Consider the following 21,853-nt stretch of genomic DNA (forward strand, 5'->3'; position numbering starts at 1 on the left):
CACATGCCTTTACAAGAGCAACAGCTGCGGTGCACAGGGGTACCATTCCAATGGCTTCAGCAAGGGTCCACCGTCTCCCAAGTTGGTCAGAAGACAAGTTGGACCCGGAGAGGAGCACAGAGCCACCACCTGTGAGCAGAGCCTTTTCGTTGTCCGTGGGACGGCAGGACCTACCAGCTGGTCTTCATTGTCTTGAGGTGCCTGGGGCTGCAGGGGAGTGACTCCTTCACTCCAAGGGAGATTCCTTCTTACTTCTTTGATGCAGGCAGAGTCATTGTGACCCTGGAGGATGCACAGCCACAGATGCTGCAGAAATCTTGCAGGAGCCAAACAAACAGTGGCAGCACTCCCGACTGGATACACTCTTGTTTCAATTCTAAAAGTAGGCCAGCAGCAATTCCAGAGGCCAGGAGCAGAGGATGTCTTGCAGAGAGGCAACTATATCTCATTTTGATTTAGTATATACAGAGCTGGCTTTTAGAGTAGATGTCTGCATCCTCTTCTCTTACTGCTAACAGTTTATCTCTACCTTTGTCTGCAAAGGAGAGCCACAGGATAGCTGCCCACTGCCTCTGAGGGATCTTCTGTACTTTACTAGCCCTCTCTAAAAGCAGTAACCCACTTATGGATATCATCCCCAGACTTGTAAGGAAGGGCTATCCTGCTGAGATTACTGGAATCTAAGGTATCTTCCCTGACTCCGGACTCTATAATGTTGCCACCACAGGATTGTAATCCCTAATTCTTTCTTCCTCTTTCCATCTCAATGGCCTTTCTTTCAGGAGCTAGCTGCTGCTTGTTTAACTTGAGGTTTGCTTGCTCAAGTTTCAGCAAGCTGAACCCCACCATCTAATGGTCCCTCTTCTGAGCTAGAGTGGATGGACCCAGCAGTAAATGCTGAGTCATGGGAAAATGAGGAGGATCTATGCCTCCTGGAAACCCTTTTGCCCAACCCAGGGGGAGAGAAAGTGGGCTCACTACTACAATCCACTATTGTGCTACCAGTACTGCTCCCTGCAGGTTCATAATTCTCTCCAGAATCCTCATGATTCTGTCCAGTGTGGTCACAGGAAGTACTCAGAACCTTATTTTCCAGCACTGGTGGTTCATCCTCTTCATTTAACTCTCTTTCCCCTTTCAGGACTCTGTATGTCATCCTGAAAGGGTAATTCTGAGACAGTAGATTTGGTAGGGTTACTACTTATTTTAAGTTTCGTAGCTGTGCATTGGATTCTAAGCTCCTGGAACGTAAGAGCTCAATGCCTAGATTCTGGAGTCTGGTTAATTCCCTCAACTAAAGACAGGGTGTTAAAGTTGTGTTTGTAGTGTATTTACCTACTCCGAAGTTCTAAACTTTTGGAAAGTTTGGAGAAAGGGCTATACTAGACCCTTCACTACCCAAGCAAATTGTTTAGAAGTCCATGAAGTCACAAGTACAGTATGTACCGATCAGCCATAAGTGATTTTTCTAAAGGGAAGTCATTCATGACCAAGTGGTAAAGCAATGCTAGTGCTTTATTCCACCACCAATATAGGAGACTCGCTCAGTTTATGGTGTACACCTATAGTGTGGCACTCTACACCGAGTCCAGGCAACCGTTAGTGATAGAGTTTAGGTGTCCGGATAGCAAAAGCTTTCTAGGGGTTGCTGTGGTAAGCAGCTAAAGCTTATCCAGGAGGAGTGTAAAGCACTTGCAGTACTACAATAGTCAGTCAATAACTGTTCACAAGAAAGAACCACACCACGTGTAGCAAAAGTATTCTTTATTACAACACTAACATTGGTATATATCCACTTGGAGATAAATACACAGAAAATATACACTTAGCAACAAGCGGGAGAAATATAGAAATACATGGGACCCTCTGGGATGTAGGAAAGTAGCATCTTTTTGACATAGTTACCCCAACTTTTTGCCTGTTGTCAGTGTTTAGACTGTAATACACTGGGATCCTGCTAATCTGGACCCCAGTGTCCGTGCTCTCTCCTCTAAATTTGGTTGCTGTTAAACATTTATACCCCACAATTGGCATACTGGTGCACTCATTCAGTCCCTGGTATACCAATCAAGCAGTACATTTGTAGAGCGCGCTACTCACCCGAGAGGGTCTAAAGGCGTTTTGGGGAGGGGGGGATTGGAACTACTACTGCTCGAACAGCCAGATCTTGAGGTGTCTCCTGAAGGTCAGCAGCTCCTTGGTCTGCCGTAAGTGGATGGGGAGGGTGTTCCAGGTCTTGGTGGCGAGGATGGAGAATGATCTGTCGGCAGTTGTTGTCTTGTGGATGCGTTGTACGGCGGCGAGGTCGGTGGAGCGGAGCTGTCGGTTCGGGGTGTAGAAGGTAAATCGTTCCTTGAGGTATGCTGGTCCGGTGTTGTGGAGTGCTTTGTGGGCGTGGGTGAGGAGCTTGATGGTGATCCTCTTGTTGACGGGGAGACAGTGTTGGTCTCTCAGGTGGGCTGTGATGTGGCTGTGGCGGGGGTTGTTGAGGATGAGGTGTGCGGAGGCAATCTGTATGCGTTGCAGTCTTTTCTGGAGGTTGCCCATGGTTCCCGCATAGAGAGCGGTGCTGTAGTCCAGTCTGCTGCTGACGAGGGCCTGGATGACCATCCTTCTTGTCTCGGTAGGGATCCACCTGTAGATCTTGTGGAGCATGCGGAGGGTGTTGCAGCAGGAGGATGAGACGGCGTTGACTTGTTGGGTCATGGAGAGCGATGAGTCTAGGATGAAATGGTACTTAGGTACCAAGGGCATTGGTACACAAGGGGTCTCCCATAGGGTGTAGCATGTGTTATGCCACCAATGGGAGCCCATGCAAATTGTGTCTGCAGGCCTTCATTGCAGCTTGTGTGAAATGGTGCATGCACCTTTTCACTACAGATATAAGATTTGCCTTACATCGAGGTCACTGGACTTAGACACTGCACATCACCCCTCTGGTAGGCCCTTCAGCCAAAGGGCAGGGTGCATGTCCCTTAGTGTGAGGGTATTCCAGCATGAGCTGGGTACCCCTGTAAGCCCCAGATTCCATTCCCTGGGTTTTTTTTTAAGTGTGGGGAAGCAATCTTAAGGTATGTAGTGGACACTGGGTACCACATGTGGTCTAACTACATAATGGCTTCTCTGAACCTAGGGATGTTTGGTATCAAACATGTTGGAATCATGTAACTACACTGATTCCAGAGCTAGTTGCATGATGCCATGTACTCTGGGGGTTCCTTAGAGGATCCCCCAGTTCTGCCTGTGCAGCGTTGCGGGCCTGGCTGTCAGCCCTCGCTGCTGATGAGCCTAACTCCAGAAGGGAAAGGCAGAACAAAGAATTTCATGCAAGGGTGAGGTGTGATCACCTCTCCCTTTGAAATACGGGTCTCTGGGGTGAGGTAGCCTCTGAGGACAGAATGGCCAAAGTAGCCATCCCTGCAGACCTGACTGTCCAGATAATAGTGTTTAGTGAATGTGTTCAAGGACGCCCACGTTGCTACCTGACAGATATCCAGGATTGGAACCCCGCGCGCTAACGCGGTGCTTTCAGCTGTTGCACTGTAGAATGAGCACACAAACCCTCAGGGGGTTGATTTTTAGCGAAAGCATAGCACATTTTAATGCAGAGAACAACCTATCTTGAGATGGTTCTCTTCTGCACTGTCCGACCTTTCTAAATGCCCACATAGCCCACAAAGAGTCGATTATCCACCCGGAACTCTTAAGTACAACTGAGGTAGAACGCCAATTCTCTTTTTGGGTCCAGGTGGTGGAGTCTCTCCTCTTCCTTAGAAGGATGTTGGGTGCGTAAAAAGTAGGCAAATTGATGGATTGGCCTACATGAAAGGTTGTGACTATTTTAGGGAGAAAAGAAGCCCTAGTACGAAGCACCACATTGTCAGGGTGGACAGGGAGAAAATGTGGTTCAGAAGAAAGTAACTCATTGTGTGGCAGAGGTGATAGCCACAAGGAAGGCTGTTTTTGGAGTTAACATGCGCAGATAAGCTGCGACCACTGCCATCACTTTGGTGAACACCCGAGGGACACTGGTAAGGCCAAAAGGGGAGCATGGTGAATTGAAAATGTTCATGACATACCAAGAACTGCTAGTATTGTCTCTGGGCAGGCAGGACGGGAATATGGAAATAAGCGTTCTGTAAGTCCAAAGATACCATGCAGGCTCCAGGGTCCAGGGCAAATAAGACCTGACCCAGAGTGAGCATTTCAAACTTCTTCTTAAGGAAGAGATTTTGGGACCGGAGGTCGAGGATAGGGCGGAGGTCCTTGTCCTTTTTGGGCACCACAAAGTAGTGGGAATAGCAACCACAACCTACTTCTGGCAGAGGGACCCTCTCTATGGTTCCCTTGGCAAAGAGAGACGTAATCTCCTTGCGGAGTGGTGCCAGATTATCCTCTTTCATTCGATCTAGGATGGTGGCATGGAGGGAGGGGTAGTTTTGAAGAGGAAGGCGTAGCCCCTTCGGACTATTTGCAAAACCCACCTGTCTGATGTGATGGGTGTCCAGTGGGGCAGGTGTTGGTGAGTCCTGCAGCTGAATGGTATCTGATGGGTAAGCACCAGATCAGGAAAGCTTGGAGGCTACAGCAGAGGAGGGTGGGCGTGGGGTGAGGGTAGATGGGTAGTGGACTGGCTAGACCGCTGGCTCCCAGATCCACGCGAAAATCTGACTGAGGCGGGCAAGGGGCAATCATGAGACCAAGTCGAAGCTAGAGACTCCTTAAAGTGCTCTAGAGCAGAGTCTGGACGTGTGCCATCTCAGGGCATGTCCATCAGGGTGAACTGGACAGCCTATGATAAGCCAGATGTACATAATCAAGCGTAGCATCTAAAAGCCATCGTCGACGCAACTGATCTGCCCAGAGAGTCGGTCGTATCCAGCCCATATATTTTGGTGAACTTCGCTTCATCACTTCCATCAGCCACAGCATGGGAGAGAATAGTTGGGACTCCTTCGGGACCTGTGGCAGCACCTGCGCGACTGTGTCCCATGAAGTATGGGTGTAACAACCCAAAAGGCATGCAGTGTTCACCGACCGCAATGTCAGGCCGCAGGAAGAGAATAACTTATTTACAAGATGACTCAGTCTCTGATTCCCTATTCACGGCAGCGGAAGAGAATACACCATGGGAGGTTGAGACTTAGATGACTAGGCTCTGAGGGGCAGTCAGTGATTGTCCTACTAACAGTGACCTCTTTGCTAGGCTTGCACCATGTGCCCAGCAGGACATCGGTGAGGGCTAAAGAGGTATTGTTGTGGAAGCCCCAGGCTGAAGCACCTCAGACAGGAGGTTAGTCCCGACAGCCACGTTGGCTGCTCAAGGACCAGGACCTCGGGTGCTCTTCTCACCACCATGGAGTAGGAAGTTCCCTCTTCCGTAGCCACGGTAGAGGGAGAAAGCATACTTGTTTCAGGTGAGGTATATAACCCACTGGCTTCACCAAGTTCCTGTACCCATTCCATAGGATATTCCAGCTGGTATTCTAAATGGTCCAGCAAACCCTTCAAACTCTTGCTGAATTAAGACCCACAAGAATAAGGGTCAAAGTCCAATCAAGGGCCCAAAGGCCCTGCCACAGTCTGAATCAGTGAGAGACGTTGTTCCGGATCAGAGTTGGCAATGAGTATAGGGATGATGCCGTCTGTGGGCCCAAGCAGCATCAGGAGCATCAATGCCGGAATCGATGACGGGGAAGGTCGAGGTACGACTGGCACCGGTTCGGATCCAGAAGCGGATCCTTGGGTGGCCATCGGAACCGAGCCGAAGCTGCCGGCTCCCCTGCCAGCCACGTGGAATCCGAGGGCTCTCCAACAGGGCTGGCCTGCCCAAAAATAAGGCGCATGGCCTTGTAAAACTCTGAGTTCGGAAGGGGTGGATCCAGATCCCAGAAAGTCAATGAGGCACAGAGCCTACCCTGTAGTAGACTCCGAGGACGGAGGTCTAGAGTGAGGGCGCTCCTTGTCCTGTGTTGCGTCATCTGACCGATGGGGTGAAGTCGAAGAGCTCTTGTGGTTCTTTGACTACTTCTTCATACCCAAATGTCCCGAAGATTTATAATGGGACTAAGAGGAATGGTGGTGGCGGCTCCACAAGCGGTCTTGGGACCTTCATCTGGACTAAGAGAGAGGTGGAGCCGGACGTCAGGCACGCGAGCAGATTCAGGTACCGCTCCCTCAAAGCCTTCGGGTTCATGGTCCGGGAATCGGAGCAGGATTTCTAGCTGTGGTCGCACTACAAGCACCACAAACACACCAGGTGCGGATCTGACACCGACATCATGCGGTGGCAGGATTCGCAAGACTTGAAACCGGTCTTTTTGGACATCCTCAATGCACCAGAAAGGTCCAAAAAACTTCATCATAAGTGGACAATTCAGTCAAAAAGCAATTGATGGTAGCTTTTCTCCGAATCTGAGCATAGGCTGGAGTGGAAAGAAAAGAACTGACGTCCGCGAGTCAGGGTGGTGCCTATATATGACCCACAACGTCTTATCTGGCGACTACATCACCCACCGTGGACAGTGAGACGACCGACACCACCTATCTGCGTGCAGCGGTACTACTCGAATAACCTTCAGATCCAGACTGACGCCTGGGGAAATTCTAACATGAGGAATCTGCAACTAGAAGTCTCTATCAGTTTACTCAATTTAGAGGTGTTAAGGTGAGTGCCAAGTAGCAGCTGATGGATTGCCTACTTTTAAGGTGACTACACCCTCCATATGACTACTTCTGCTGGGAAGTGGGCATAACCCTGACCCTATAATGCTAGTTGTGAGAAAGTAGCCTCTTTCTAGCCTTGTTACCCCCACTTTTGGCCTGTTTGTGAGTATATGTCAGGGTGTTTTCACTGTCTCACTGGGATCCTGCTAGCCAGGGCCCAGAGCTCATAGTGAAAACCCTATGTTGTCAGTATGTTTGTTATGTGTCACTGGGACCCTGCTAGCCAGGACCCCAGTGCTCATAAGTTGTGGCCTATATGTATGTGTTCCCTGTGTGATGCCTAACTGTCTCACTGAGGCTCTGCTAACCAGAACCTCAGTGGTTATGCTCTCTCTGCTTTCCAAATTGTCACTAACAGGCTAGTGACCAATTTCACCAATTCACATTGGCATACTGGAACACCCTTATAATTCCCTAGTATATGGTACTGAGGTACCCAGGATATTGGGATTCCAGGAGATCCCTATGGGCTGCAGCATTTCTTGTGCCACCCATAGGAAGATCTGACAAATCTTACACAGGCCTGCCAGTGCAGCCTGAGTGAAATAAAATAATGTACACGTTATTTCACAGCCATTTACCACTGCACATAAGTAACCTCTAAGTCACCTATATGTCTAACCTTCACCTGGTGAAGGTTAGGTGCAAAGTTACTTAGTGTGAGGGCACCCTGGCACTAGCCATGGTGCCCCCACATCGTTCAGGGCAAATTCCCCAGACTTTGTGAGTGCGGGGACACCATTACACGCGTGCACTATACATAGGTCACTACCTATGTATAGCGTCACAATGGTAACTCCGAACATGGCCATGTAACATGTCTAAGATCATGGAATTGTCACCCCAATACCATTCTGGCATTGGGGTGACAATTCCATCATCCCCCGGGTCTCTACCACACAACCCGGGTACTGCCAAACTGCCTTTCCCGGGGGTTTCACTATAGCTGCTGCCAACCCCTCAGACAGGTTTCTGCCCCCCTGGAGTCCAGGCAACACTGGCCCAGGAAGGCAGAACAAAGGATTTCCTCTGAGAGAGGGTGTCACACCCTCTCCCTTTGGAAATAGGTGTGAAGGCTGGGGAGGCGTAGCCTCCCCCAGCCTCTGGAAATGCTTTGATGGGCACAGATGCTGCCCATCTCTGCATAAGCCACTCTACACCGGTTTAGGGATCTCCCAGCCCTGCTCTGGAGCGAAACTGGACAAAGGAAAGGGGAGTGACCACTCCCCTGACCTGCACCTCCCAGGGGAAGTGCCCAGAGCTCATCCAGTGTGCCCCAGACCTCTGCCATCTTGGAAACAGAGGTGTTGCTGGCACACTGGACTGCTCTGAGTGGCCAGTGCCAGCAGGTGACGTCAGAGACTCCTTCTGATATGCTCTTACCTCTGTTAGTAGCCAATCCTCCTTCCTAGGTAGCCAAACCTCCTTTTCTGGCTATTTAGGGTCTCTGCTTTGGGGAATTCTTCAGATACCGAATGCAAGAGCTCATCAGAGTTCCTCTGCATCTCCCTCTTCACCTTCTGCCAAAGGATCGACCGCTGACTGCTCAGGACGCCTGCAAAACCGCAACAAAGTAGCAAAGACGACTACTGCAACCTTGTATCACTTCATCCTGACGGCTTTCTCGACTGTTTCTTGGTGGTGCATGCTCTGGGGGTAGCCTGCCTCCTTCTTGCACCAGGAGCTCTGAAGAAATCTCCAGTGGGTCGACGGAATCTTCCCCCTGCAACCGCAGGCAACAAAAGACTGCATCACCGATCTTCTGGGTCCCCTCTCAGCACGACGAGCGTGGTCCCTGGAACTCAGCAACTCTGTCCAAGTGACTCCCACAGTCCAGTGACTCTTCAGTCCAAGTTTGGTGGAGGTAAGTCCTTGCCTCCCCACGCTAGACTGCATTGCTGAGTACTGCGTGATTTGCAGCTGCTCCGCCTCCTGTGCACTCTTCCAGGATTTCCTTCGTGCACAGCCAAGCGTGGGTCCCCGACACTCTAACCTGCAGTGCACAACCTTCTGAGTTGTCCTCTGGCGTCGTGGGACTCCCTTTTCTGACTTCGGGTGGACTCCGGTTCACTCCTCTTCTAAGTGCCTGATCCGGTACTTCTGCGGGTGCTGTCTGCTTCTGTGAGGGCTCCCTGACTTGCTGCCCCCCCCCCCCCCTCTGTCTCCTCATCCAAGTGGCGACATCCTGGTCCCTCCTGGGCCACAGCAGCATCCAAAAACCCTAACCGCGACCCTTGCAGCTAGCAAGGCTTGTTTGCGGTCTTTCTGCGTGGGAACCCCTCTGCAAGCTGCTTCACGATGTGGGGCATCCATCCTCCAAAGGACAAGTTCCTAGTCCTCTTCGTTCTTGCAGAACACCAAGCATCCTCCACCCGGTGGCAGCTTCCTTGCACCCTCAGCTGGCACTTCCTGGGCATCTGCCCTCTCTCGACATTGTCGGGACTCTTGGACTTGGTCCCCTTGTTTCACAGGTACTCGGGTCCGAAAATCCACTGCTGTTGCTTTGCTGGTGTTGGTCATCCTTGCAGAATCCCCCTATCACGACTTCTGTGCTCTCCGGGGGTTGTAGGTGCACTTTACACCTACCTTTCAGGGTCCTGGGGTGGGCTATTTTTCTAACCCTCACTGTTTTCTTACAGTCCCAGCGACCCTCTACAAGCTCACATAAATTTGGGGTCCATTCTTGGTTCGCATTCCACTTTTGGAGTATATGGTTTGTGTTGCCCCTATACCTATGTGCTCCTGTTGCAATCTATTGTAACTTTACACTGCTTGCATTACTTCCTTTAGCTATTACTGCATATTTTTGGTATTGTGTACATATATCTTGTGTATACTGAGGGTACTCACTGAGATACTTTTGGCATATTGTCATAAAAATAAAGTACCTTTATTTTTAGTATATCTGTGTATTGTGTTTTCTTATGATATTGTGCATATGACACCAGTGGTATAGTAGGAGCTTTGCATGTCTCCTAGTTCAGCCTAAGCTGCTCTGCTATAGCTACCTTCTATCAGCCTAAGCTGCTAGAAACATTTCTTCTACACTAATAAGGGATAACTGGACCTGGTACAGAGTGTAATTACCCCTTGGTACCCACTACAAGCCAGGCCAGCCTCCTACACTAGCTCCGTCCAAAGCAATATGGAGGATTTTGAAAAGTGGTGTCCACATCTTCTGGTGCACCAGAGGGCTGTGACTAGCATGATGTGGGCACACCTCCTCATCTTACTAAGCCAAAGGGCTGCAGCATGTATTGTGCCACCCTAAGGGGCCCCTCACGAAACACATGCACACTGCCATTGCAGATTGTGTGTGTTGGTGGGGAGAAAAAGGCAAAGTAGACATGGCATCTTGCCCAGGGTGCCATGCCCACAAACCACTGCCTGTGGCATAGGTTAGTCCCCACTCTAGCAGGTCTTACAACGCTAAGGCAGGGTGCACTATACCAAAGGTGAGGGCATAGCTGCATGAGCAATATGCCCCTACAGTGTCTAAGTCCATTCTTAGACATTGTAAGTGCAGTGTGGCCATATTAAGTACATGGGCTGGGAGTGTCATTATGAACTCCACAGCTCCATGATGACATCACTAAAGTTTGGAAAGTTTCCCATTAAGCTTCTCAGCACAATAAACCCAGACTGATGCCATTGTTGGATGTATTGTAAAATGCACACAGACGGCATCTTAGAGATGCCCCCTATATTTCACCCTACCCTCTAGTGTAGGGCTGACCGGTCTGTGCCAGCTTGTCACTAATAGACCCCGTGCAGTGAGAGCCTTTGTGCTCCCTGCGGTCAGAAACAAAGCCTACTATGGGTGGAGGTGCTTCACACCTCTCACCTGCAGGAACTGCAACACTTGGGGGGTGAGCCTCAAAGGCTCAGGCCCCCTATTACAGTGCCCCAAGACATTCCAGCTAGTGGAGATGCCTGTCCCCGGACCAAGCCCCACTTCTGGCAGCAGATCTGACGGGAAAATTAGGAACGACAAGGAAGAGTGACCACTGCAGCTAGAACCACCCCTAAGGTGTCCAGAGCTAAAATGTCCCCCTCCTTGCACAATCTTCCATCTTGTATTGGAGGAGAGTGACCAATAGGGATAGGAATGTGTCCCACTCCACAAAGGGAGTGGGCACAAGAAGTTTGAAGCCACCCGCAGGGACAGTAGCCATTGGCTACTGCCCTATGTAACGCCCCTAAATCTAGTATTTAGGGGTAACCCTGAAACTTGTTGTAGGAAAATGGCTCCCTGTTGCAGTTACCCCCTATTTTTTGACTGATACTGATGCTGACTCGACTAATAAGTGTGCTGGGACCCTGCTTACCAGGCCCAGGCACCAGTGTTCTTTCACTAAAAATGTACCATTGTTTCCCAAAATTGGCACACCTCTGGCACACAGATAAGTCCCTTGTAAAAGGTACCGGTGGTACCAAGGGCCCTGTGACCAGGGAAGGTCCCTAAGGGCTGCTGCATGTGTTGTGCCACCCTAAAGGACCCCTCTCCTAACACATGCACACTGCCAGTGCAGATTGTATGTGTGGGTGAGGAGAAAAAGTCAAAGTCGACATTGCATCCCCCTCAGGGTGCCATGCCCAACCCACTGCCTGTGGCATAGGTAAGTCACCCCTCTAGCAGGCCTTACATCCCTAAGGCAGGGTGCACTATGCCACAGGTGAGGGCATAGCTGCATGAACACTATATGCCCCTACAGTGTGTAAGTCTATTCTTAGACATTGTAAGAGCGGGGTAGCTATATTAAGTATATGGTCTGGGAGTTTATCAAACACAAACTCCACAGTTCCATAATGGCTACACTGAATACTGGGACGCTTGGTATCAAACGTCTCCGAATAATAAACCCACACTGATGCCAGTGCTGGATTTATTACAAAATGCACACAGATGCCCCCTGTATTTTACCCAATCCTTCAGTGCAGGACTGACTGGTCTGTGCCAGCCTGCCACTGAGACGAGTTTCTGACCCCATGGGGTGAGAGCCTTTGTGCTTTTTGTGGCCAGAAACAAAGCCTGCACTGGGTGGAGGTGCTTCACACCTCCCCCTGCAGGAACTTTAACACCTAGCAGTGAGCCTCAAAGGTTCAGGCTTCGTGAGTCTTCACACTCTGCACCCAACGCCCCTGGCTCGTGTCTAGAAGAATCAACACCGCAGAGAGGACCCCCAGGTGACTCCCACGACGTGGACACCCTGATTTGACCTCCCTGCATCCCCACAGCGATGCCTGCAGAGAGGATCCAGAGGCTTCCTCTGACCGTGACTGCCCGGTAACAAAGGAACCCAATGCCTGGAAGAAGCACTGCACCCGCAGCCCCCAGTGCCGAAAGGAACCAACCACCGGTGCAGGAGTGACCAGCAGACGGCCCTCATCCTTGCCCAGTCAGTGGATGGCCAGAGAACCCCCCCTATGCCCTGCCTGCATCACCTAAGTGACACCCAGATCCCTCTATTGACTTCAATACAAAACCTGACGCCTTGTTCACACACGGCAGCCCATGTGCCGCTGAGGGTGTATTTTGTGTGCCTGTTTGGGACCCTCGGGTCCCTCCATTGAAACGAATACAAAACCCGATGCCTGCTTTGCACACTGCACCCGGCCGCCTCTGTGCCGCTGAGGGTGTGTTTTGTGTGCCTACTTGTGCCCCCCCCCCACCCTCCTCCCAGTGCTCTACAAACCCCCCCCTGGTCTGCTCCCTGAGGACACAGGTACTTACCTGCTGGCAGAATGGAACCAGAGCACCCCTGCTCTCCATAGGCACCTAGGTTATTTGGGCCCTACTTTGACCTCTGCACCTGAGCGGCCCTGTGTTGCTGGTGGTGGGTGCTTTACTTACCTGAGAAAATAACCAATTCTTACCTCCCCCAGGAACCGTGTACATTCCTGTTTTAATTCAAAATTCCATACTTACCTGTGTGAAGTACCTTACAATTCATGTACTTACCTAAATTCTGAATCTTGTGGTTCTAAAACAAATTAAGAAAAAAATATTTTTTCTATATAAAAACCTACTCACCTGGAGTTAAGTCTTTGAGTGTGTTCTTATTTATTGCCTGTGTGTGTACAACAAATGCTTAACACTACCCTCTGATAAGCCTACTGCTCGACCACACTACCACAAAATAGAGCATTAGTATTATCTAATTTTGCCACTATCAACCTCTAAGGGGAACCCATGGACTCTGTGCACACTATCTCTCACTTTGAGATAATATATACAGAGACAACTCCCTACACTTGCTCTTCAGATTCCTGGCAACCTCAAGGAAGAAGGAAGACTGAATAGCCGACCCTAGCAGTGAAGACTTCACACGACAACTGACTCTGCTCCAGCCCTACCGGCCTGCCTAAGGCTTCAAGACTCCTGCTACAAAAAGGTGATGCATTCTGCAGGACCAGCAACCTCCACAAACCCCAAAGGACCTCCTGCCCAGCAGTGGACCAAGACCTCCCGAGGACAGCGGCCCTGTCCAGAGGAAACCCTCCAAAAGGTCTCCAGAACCGCCCCAGATCTGCAAGCCCTGCCCACTCTGCACCCGATGCCCACAGCCTGAGTCCAGGTGGCTCACCATGTCCAAATAAGGTCCCTACCTTCCGCCCTAGCATTCACCCTGGGTTGACCCCTCTCCGTGAACACGACGCCTGCAGCCTGAATCTGGAGGACCCGCTGACCGCGACCAGATCCGATGAAGATTCCCGACGCCAAAAGGTACCCCTACACCTGAAGCCCCCGGCCTTGGGGAATTCAACAGAAAGTTTATCAACGTCCAATGGGCGCCTCTCCTGCTTATCCAGCCTTTGGTTTTCCTGAACCAACCCCCTGGACCTAGCCTGCAGCATCTTTGTCAATCTCGGGGTTTAATCACTGGAAAGCATTGGGTCCTGATGCTGTGTCTGCACCTGGCAGCCCCTGTGCCGCTGAGGGTGGGTGTTTGGCACTGACCTGTGGCCCCCCCCAATGCTGCTCTAAACCCCCCAGGTCGGTGCCTCGAAGTTGTGGGTACTAACCTGCAAGCAGATCTTTTCTGAGTTCCCCAAGTCCTTTTAGGATTCCATTGCTGGTGGTGCAATTTTGGGGTCAACTTGAACTTTAACCTGTAGACATCCTAACCCCTGAAGACTGGGATCGTAAGTCAAATACTTACCTGTTAACTGTACTAACGCTTCCTTCGCTAGGACTGCATTGGTTTCTATGAGAAATTGCAGTCAACTTTAGAAATTAAAAAGTGTTACTTACTTGGAAACTGTTTTATCTGCAAAAGCTAAAAGTACATTTGATACATATGCTTAATACCAACTTACAAGTAACTTAAGTAACAAAATATATTTTTGCTATATAAAAACATTGGACTGAAGTTAGTAATTGAGTGTGTGCCTCATTTCTTGACTGTGTGTACACAATAAAGTCTTTGCACTACCCTTTGATAAGCCTAACTGCTCGACCATATTACCACAAAAGAGAGCATTAGTATTATTTACTTTAGCCTCTGGGGAGCCACTGGACTCTGTGCACACCATACGTCAAGTTTAGAATAGTCTTGTAGGAAGTTGTTAGCTCTGTATATACTATTTCAAAGTAAGAAATAGTGTGCACAGAGTCCAAGGGTTCCCCTTAGAGGTAAGATAGTGGCTAAAGTAGATAATTCTAATGCTCTATTTTGTGGTAGTGTGGTCGAGCAGTAAGCTTATCAGAGGGTAGTGTTAAGCATTTGTTGTACACACACAGGCAATAAATGAGGAACACACACTCAATGACTTACTCCAGGCCAATAGGTTTTTATATTGAAAAATATATTTTCTTAGTTTATTATAAGAATCACAGGTTCAATATTTACAGTTAATACTATAAATGTAAGGTACTTCACTTAGATACTTTAGGAACTTTGAATGAAAACAATATCATGTACACTCTTTGTAAAATGGCAATAAGCTATTTTCAAAGTAGACAGTGCAAAAATCAACAGTTCCTGGGGGAGGTAAGTAAAGGTTAGTTTTGAAGGTCAGTAAAACACTTACAAGCCTCAGGTTTGGGGCATAGGCAGCCCACCGTTGGGGGTTGAAGGCACCCCCAAAATTACCACACCAGCAGCTCAGGGCCGGTCAGGTGCAGAGGTCAAAGAGGTGCCCAAAACACACAGGTGCCTATGGGGAAAAGGGGTGCTCCGGTTGCAGTCTGCCAGCAGGTAAGTAAAGGGGGGGGGGTGTCAAGGACATGTTAAGGCACACAAAGTACACCCTCAGCGGCTCAGGGGCAGCTGAGTGCAGTGAGCAGTCATTGGGTTTGAGATTGAAAACAATGGTGGAACCCGGGGGTCACTCTAGCGTTGCAGGCACAGGGGGGGCTTCTCGGGACAGCCACCACCTGGGCTAAGCAGAGGGTCGCATGGGGGTCGGTCTTGCACTGAAGTTCAGTTCCTTCAGGTCCTGGGGGCTGCGGGTGCAGCGTTGGTTCCAAGCGTCGGGTCCCTTGTTACAGGCAGTCGGCAGTCGCGTCGCTGTAGGGGCTCAGGGGGATTGTCTCTGGTTACTCACAGGCTCGCGGTCGCCGGGGAGTCCTCCCTGAGGTGTTGGTTTTCTGCAGGTCGAGCCGGGGGCGTCGGGTGCAGAGTGTGAAGTCTCACGCTTCAGGGGGGAAATGTGAAGTCTTTGGAAGTTGCTTCTTTGTTGCAAAGAAGTTGCAGGTTTTGAACAGGGCCGCTGTTCACAGGAGTTTCTTGGTCCTTTAATCCAGTGCAGTCCTCTGAGGCTTCAGAGGTCGCTGGTCCCTGTCAGATGTGTCGCTAGTTGCAGGTTTTCTAAGTTGGAGACAGGCCGGTAGGGTTGGGGCCAAAGCAGTTGTCGTCTTCCTCCTTCTCTGCATGCTTGAAGGTCAGCAGTCCTTCTTGTTTCTTCAGGTTGCAGGAATCTGATTTCCTGGGCTCTGGGGAGCCCCTAAATACTGAATTTAGGGGTGTGTTTAGGTCTGGGAGGGCAGTAGCCAATGGCTACTGTCATTGAGGGTGGCTACACCCTCTTTGTGCCTCCTCCCTGTGGGGAGGGGGCACATCCCTAATCCTATTGGGGAAATCCTCCAAACGCATGATGGAGGATTTCTCAAGGCAGGGGTCACCTCAGCTTGGGACACCTTAGGGGCTGCCCTGACTGGTGGGTGACTCCTCCTTGTTTTTCTCATTATCTCCTCCAGCCTTGCGGCCTAAAGTGGGGGTAGTGGCCGTAGCGGAGGGCATCTCCACTAGCTGGGATGCCCTGTGGCACTGTAACGAAGGGGGTGAGCCTTTGAGGCTCACCACCAGGTGTTACAGTTCCTGCAGGGGGAGGTGAGAAGCACCTCCACCCAGTACAGGCTTTGTTCCTGGCCACAGAGTGACAAATGAACTCTCCCCATGTGGCCAGCGACATGTCTGGTGTGTGGCAGGCTGGCAGGAACTGGTCAGCCTACACTAGAAGTCGGGTATATTTTCAGGGGGCATCTCTAAGATGCCATCTGGGTGTATTTTACAATAAATTGCACACTGGCATCAGTGTGCATTTATTGTGCTGAGAAGTTTGATGCCAAACTTCCCAGTTTTCAGTGTAGCCATTATGGAACTGTGGAGTTCTTGTTTCAGGTTGCAGGAATCTTATTTCCTGGGTTCTGGGGTGCCCCTAATTACTAAATTTAGGGGTGTGTTTAGGTCTGGGTGGGCAGTAGCTAATGGCTACGGTCCTGGAGGGTGGCTACACCCTCTTTGTACCTCCTCCCTATAACACACCCAGGGCCTATGCATACCGTATGCACCACGCCCAGCGGTCCAAGTGAAAAGTACCTCCTAAAACAAAAAGCTGACCCTATATCACACCCAGAGCCTTATGCGTACCATCTGTGTCGCATCCAGCGGTCCAGGGGGCCGGCAACACAAAAACTCTGTATCACACACAGTGATCAACCGTACCATCTGTGTCACGCCCAGTGGTCAAGGCGATCACCCTTCTTGACAATCAAGAAAGTAACTGACGCGGATTATGCTTTTTCCTAGTTTGCCATACACCAAATGCTAGGACTAAGGCTCTGATGTAGTCTCTTACTCTTGTGACAGCTGCTTCAGGACAGTCCTTCACTCTGCGGATTCAGCACAATTTCCAAACAATTGCGGCATCTGCTCAACTTTCTTGTTGCGCAAATGTGAATCCATCCGGGAAGACTCGCCCCTCCTTTGGTCGCAGTCAGGTCCGAAGAACCAATCAACTCCTATATGGCTTGAAAAAATGTTGCTCAAATGAGAATTTACCTTAAAAAACAAAAGACAAGAGGGTTCTGACTAAACAGAAACGGTTCATTTAATTAAACATTATGGAAGGGAGAGCAGTTATAGAACTGAGGCCCGAGGACTGCCTCTTGTTGTACATGGGATTTAAGCACGCTTTTATACATTTCTCTCAAGTGTCAGAAGACCATAAAATACATTCTTTTCTTGGTAAAAACGCTAACAGTTGTCAATGAGTCGTAAATACACTTCCAGATAGTGAACGCAGGTGGGCCTTGACCTGATATGGCACAATGTGGGCCAGCGAGTACATGTCCAGATGTCCGGTCTAAGGGGCGCGTGGTCGCTGCACGTGCTATGTTCTGAATGGCTCTGTGTTTCTAACTACATGTGGCATCTAACTTTATGGATGTTTTTAGGAATGTAGGCTTCCCTCTGGCCATGTGTGTTTTATTGGGGCCAATCTCTGGGGTCCATTGTGGTGTTGCTGCCTAACTGTGGGATCTGATCAAAATTTTCTGTTTGTGCGTTAGGCTGTCGGCTAAGTGTTACCCGACTTGTGTCCTGTCAGTCCCAGGTCTCAGAGCCTGCCTGACCACGTACCTACATGCCAAGGTTGACAAAGAGTTCACGAAGGGGAAATCTAACAATGGTGATGTGAATTTGTTTGTGTACATGAATGCATTGCTGTGTGCACTGACAACAATTAATCCAATATTAACATTACTCTACCTGTAGGTTCCTCACTGATGTTGCCCACCTTCCCGTCTGTTGATTAGGTGCACACGGAAAGTGTTAATAAGGTTCCAATTAGAGTTTTGCTCTGCACTGTATCTGATCCACGTTACTTCATCTGTTCTCCTCCAAGCCATGAAAAAACATGCACGTAAACTGACACTGTTGCAATAAGTTGGGTGAGATGTGGCTTTGGTGATGTGATCAGGCATCACTTCTGGTGAGAAGGAGCCTGTGCCCCCAAGTGACGTCAAATAGCTTTGAAGTTTTTTGATCCAATCTAGGTAGAAGTCTCCATCAGTTTAATTAATACGTTGCATTTGTGTAAATATTTGTAACACAAAATATTATCTGTATCATTAATCCTAATTATTAAAAGCATACAATTCTGGCAGTCCAAGGCTGATTGTAGCAGTTTAATCTACAGGTATTATTTATGTCATTAAAGTAAATAAATATCTTACCCTTGCTTTGTATAGGTGATCATATACCTCAAGCAATCTAGGAATGGGTACTCCTATTTCTTGAAGTGTGTATGTTACAAAGCCCACATCCCAATTTAAAGAGCAAACTTGCTGTTCAAGATACTGCACCAAAAAGTCTGCAAAAAGAAAAACAAACAAAAACTAAAAGCACTTTCGCTGGAACAATCACATTTAATAAACTGATCTTCAGACATGCTTTAAAATAAAGTTATATAAACCATTAACAATGTTTCAGCAAACAAATGATACTTACAAGTTATGACATTATTCCACTCTTTTTCTCAAGAACATGAGCCTTTACATAATTTAAAAAGGTATAGAAAGGCTTAGCTTAAAAATGAAGGACATGAAATAAACATTAACAGACTTGTTCTCTATTTTGGTATTATGCTTATGAACTGACCTTTTATGCGGCAGTGGTTACTCATGTGTGTTTAGGTAAAGCTTATTACAAAACGTAAATTGGTTTTTTATTGATCTTGTCTATATGTGAACTGCTTTGTCTTTGGTACTGATATGTGTATTTTGCTATATACATTTTAGCTGCGTGTCTTAATGTTATTCACATTTTAATAGATAAATGGAAATTGTGGCTTGGAGCATATAAAAATGGACATAAAAAACTACCACTAGCATATTCTGTTCTTTTATTATTTTTGAAAGCTATATTTGAAAACATGTTGGCAGTCTTAACATTTATCTGAAAAAATAACCTGAGGCAGCCGCTCAAGGCTGTCAACATACTCTTTCGTAAACAAAATGTCATGGGCACTGCCAACATCATCTGGAATGATCAAGACCTGTGTATGGCTACCACAGAAATGCATCTTCCCACAGCCCAAGCCCCCCCCCCCCAAAAAAAAGTCCATCACTTTAAGGTATCAGAACCAAACAATAATTATTCTTGGAGACTAGGAAGTAGAGGTAATGGAACAATGTTCCCCTCTCTGGTAAAGGAACCAATTCTGCAGCATCCCTCTGAAGCAAGGCAAGAACATCCACCTCCAAGGTTGAGGGGTGGTCAACCAAGCTGCCTGGAAAGATAATACATTGGGGGAATGGCCGAAAAGGGGAGAGCAAATCTCTAGGAAATCAACTCAATAAACAATGATCTTTCGTAACGGTCTTCCAATGGTCAAATAAGGCAGTGATCCTTCCCAGACTGGTAGATGGTGGGTATAGTAGGTTTTGCTTTAGTAAGTTTGTAGGAAAGCACTTTGACATTATTAGCCCCCACATTTTACCTGGTTTCTGATGTGGCTTTGATTGTTAGTGCACTAAGTGCACGCTAACCAGCTCCCCAGTGCCAGATCTTAGTCCTCAAAACTGCACAGTGGTTTTGCACAATTGGCAAACTCTTTAGCTACCACTGTAAGTTCCTAGTAAATGTTTCCCCTGGTACCTAGGACCTGGGGTACTAAGGAAAGTCTCTGAGGGCTCCAGCACCAACTGTGCCACCCTCAGGGACACCTCACCTAACCCACACAGTGCTACCATTGAAGCCTGCATGTGTTAGTGCAGGCTAAATTGAAAACACGACCTGTCACACATCCCTGTGTGCCAGGTCCCGTATCACTGCATTTGCCAGGTGTATATCACCTACGGCTTGGTGCATCCAGACATATGTGAGGGCATGTATGCATGAGCAGATATGATCCTGGTATGTCTCTATCGATTCTGACCAACATCACCAAACAAAATAAAATGGACGGAGTGTTCAAACTTTTCAAACACTCACCCCCAGTCACAGATCTGGGTTTAATCCATCGTTATTTTGCTCGCCACGTCACCCCAGTTTGGACCCAGCCATATGCAAATCAGTCTTGACCCTGTTCCACATAGGAACAGTCCAGCCCGAACTGCTAGGCCAGGTCCTCCCTGGACAGGAAACAAGCATCCTGGGACCGGTTTCAGGGTATCACCCTTCATCAGCCAGGCTAGCTTGAATCCAGTGGCGCAGCGAGCAAGGGACCCAAGTCTGGGCATACCCCGGCCACTTAGGGCGCACAAAGCAACATCACAAAACAAAATAAAATGATGGATGGAGTGTTGAAACTTTTCAAACACTCACCCCCAGTCACAGATCTGGGTTTAATCCATCGTTATTTTGCTCGCCATGTCACCCCAGTTTGGACCGAGCCATTTGCAAATCAGTCTGGACCCTGTTCCACATAGGAAAAACTACTGGCCTTTGAGTGTGTGTTCTTCATTTATTGCCTGTGTGTGTACAACAAATGCTGAACACTACCCTCTGATAAGCCTACTGCTCGATTGCACTACCACAAAATAAGCATTGGAATTATCTAATTTTGCCACTATCTTACCTCTAAGGGGAACCCTTGGACTCTGTGCACACTATCTCTTACTTTGAGATAGTATATACAGAGACAACTTCCTACACCCAACTGTTTAGATGGTCCATATCCCTACAGGGAACTGACTTTTCAGTGGAACATAGACCTGAGGCTGACCATCCCAAAGCAGATGCCCTTTCCAGGTTCTTCCACTTGGAAGACGAAGACACTTGGGAAAGGTTAGGTTCATCCTCCTTCGTTTGGGGTGGGGGGTGTCATGTAGGAAAGCACAATTTTTTACATAGTTAGCCCCCGCTGTTTGCCTGCTTTCTGATGCAATTGCAACTGAAAGTGCACTGGGTTCCTGCTAACCGGGTCCCCAGTGCCAGATCTCTTTCCACTAAAACTGCACAGTTGTATCCCCCAATTAGCAAAACCTTCAGCACCTCCGTAAGTCAAAAGTAAATGGTACCCCTGATACCTAGGGCCTGGACTACTGAAGAGGGCACCCAAGGACTGCAGCACATATTGTGGCTGGCACCCTAAGGTACCCCTCACCAAGCCCATGGCAGGCTGCATCTCTTAGTGTAGACAAAAGTGAAAACACGACATGGAACACAGCCTGTGTGCCATGTCCCCTAATACTGCATGTAATATATGCAAGTCACACCTGCAGCAGGACTTACAGCCCTACAGCAAGGTGCATTACATTACATCTGAGGGCATATCTGCATGAGCAGATATGCCCCTGCTATGTCTCTTTCGATTCTCAGACATATTAAGTGACCAGGGAAGCCATTTTAAAAGCATGTGCTGGACACTGGTCACTACGAGTTTCCAAGCTACATGATGGCTTCATTGTACTGGTGAACCCACAATAATACCAGTGTTGGATTCACCTATACATGCACCCAGAGGGCATCTTAGAGGTGTCCCCTGAAAACCTACCAACTGCTAGTGTGTTAACTGAATGGTCTTGACCAGTTCAGCCATCTGAGCCACGTTTCTGCCCTCTAAAGTCAGAGCCAGTGATGTCGGAGTCCAGCAACAAAAGCCTGCACTGGGCGGACGTGTCGAGAGTGGGAAGCTTCAAAGGCCTAGCTGTCTTCGTAATACGATCCAAGTATGTCCAATTGCAAGAGATGACCAACCCCACTCTCCTGACCCTACTTTTGGCAGGAAGACAGGAGGAACAATTAGGCAGATTAGGAGGTGTGCCCACTTCATGCCAGCCCCACACCTAAGGTGGACACCACTTTTTAAACTTGTCCCATCTTGGTTTGTAAGGATATAGGACATTAGGGTCAGGGTTATGCCCACATCCCAACAAAAATTGTCACAGAAAGGGTGT

The 21,853-nt window shown here is 48.7% G+C and overlaps 1 protein-coding gene across 2 annotated transcripts in view; it reads right to left on the reverse strand.

Moving 5' to 3' along the window:
- NUP155 (nucleoporin 155) overlaps positions 1-21,853 on the reverse strand; it is a 546,729-nt gene that overhangs the window by 81,136 nt on the left and 443,740 nt on the right. For both annotated transcript variants that reach the window (XM_069221247.1, XM_069221245.1), the window contains one exon: positions 18,188-18,324. In XM_069221247.1, coding sequence (XP_069077348.1) covers positions 18,188-18,324 — 137 coding nt within the window. The remainder of the gene's footprint in view (positions 1-18,187; positions 18,325-21,853) is intronic.

This window comes from Pleurodeles waltl, chromosome 1_1 (genome assembly GCF_031143425.1).
Source record: "Pleurodeles waltl isolate 20211129_DDA chromosome 1_1, aPleWal1.hap1.20221129, whole genome shotgun sequence".
Classification (NCBI taxonomy): domain Eukaryota; kingdom Metazoa; phylum Chordata; class Amphibia; order Caudata; family Salamandridae; genus Pleurodeles; species Pleurodeles waltl.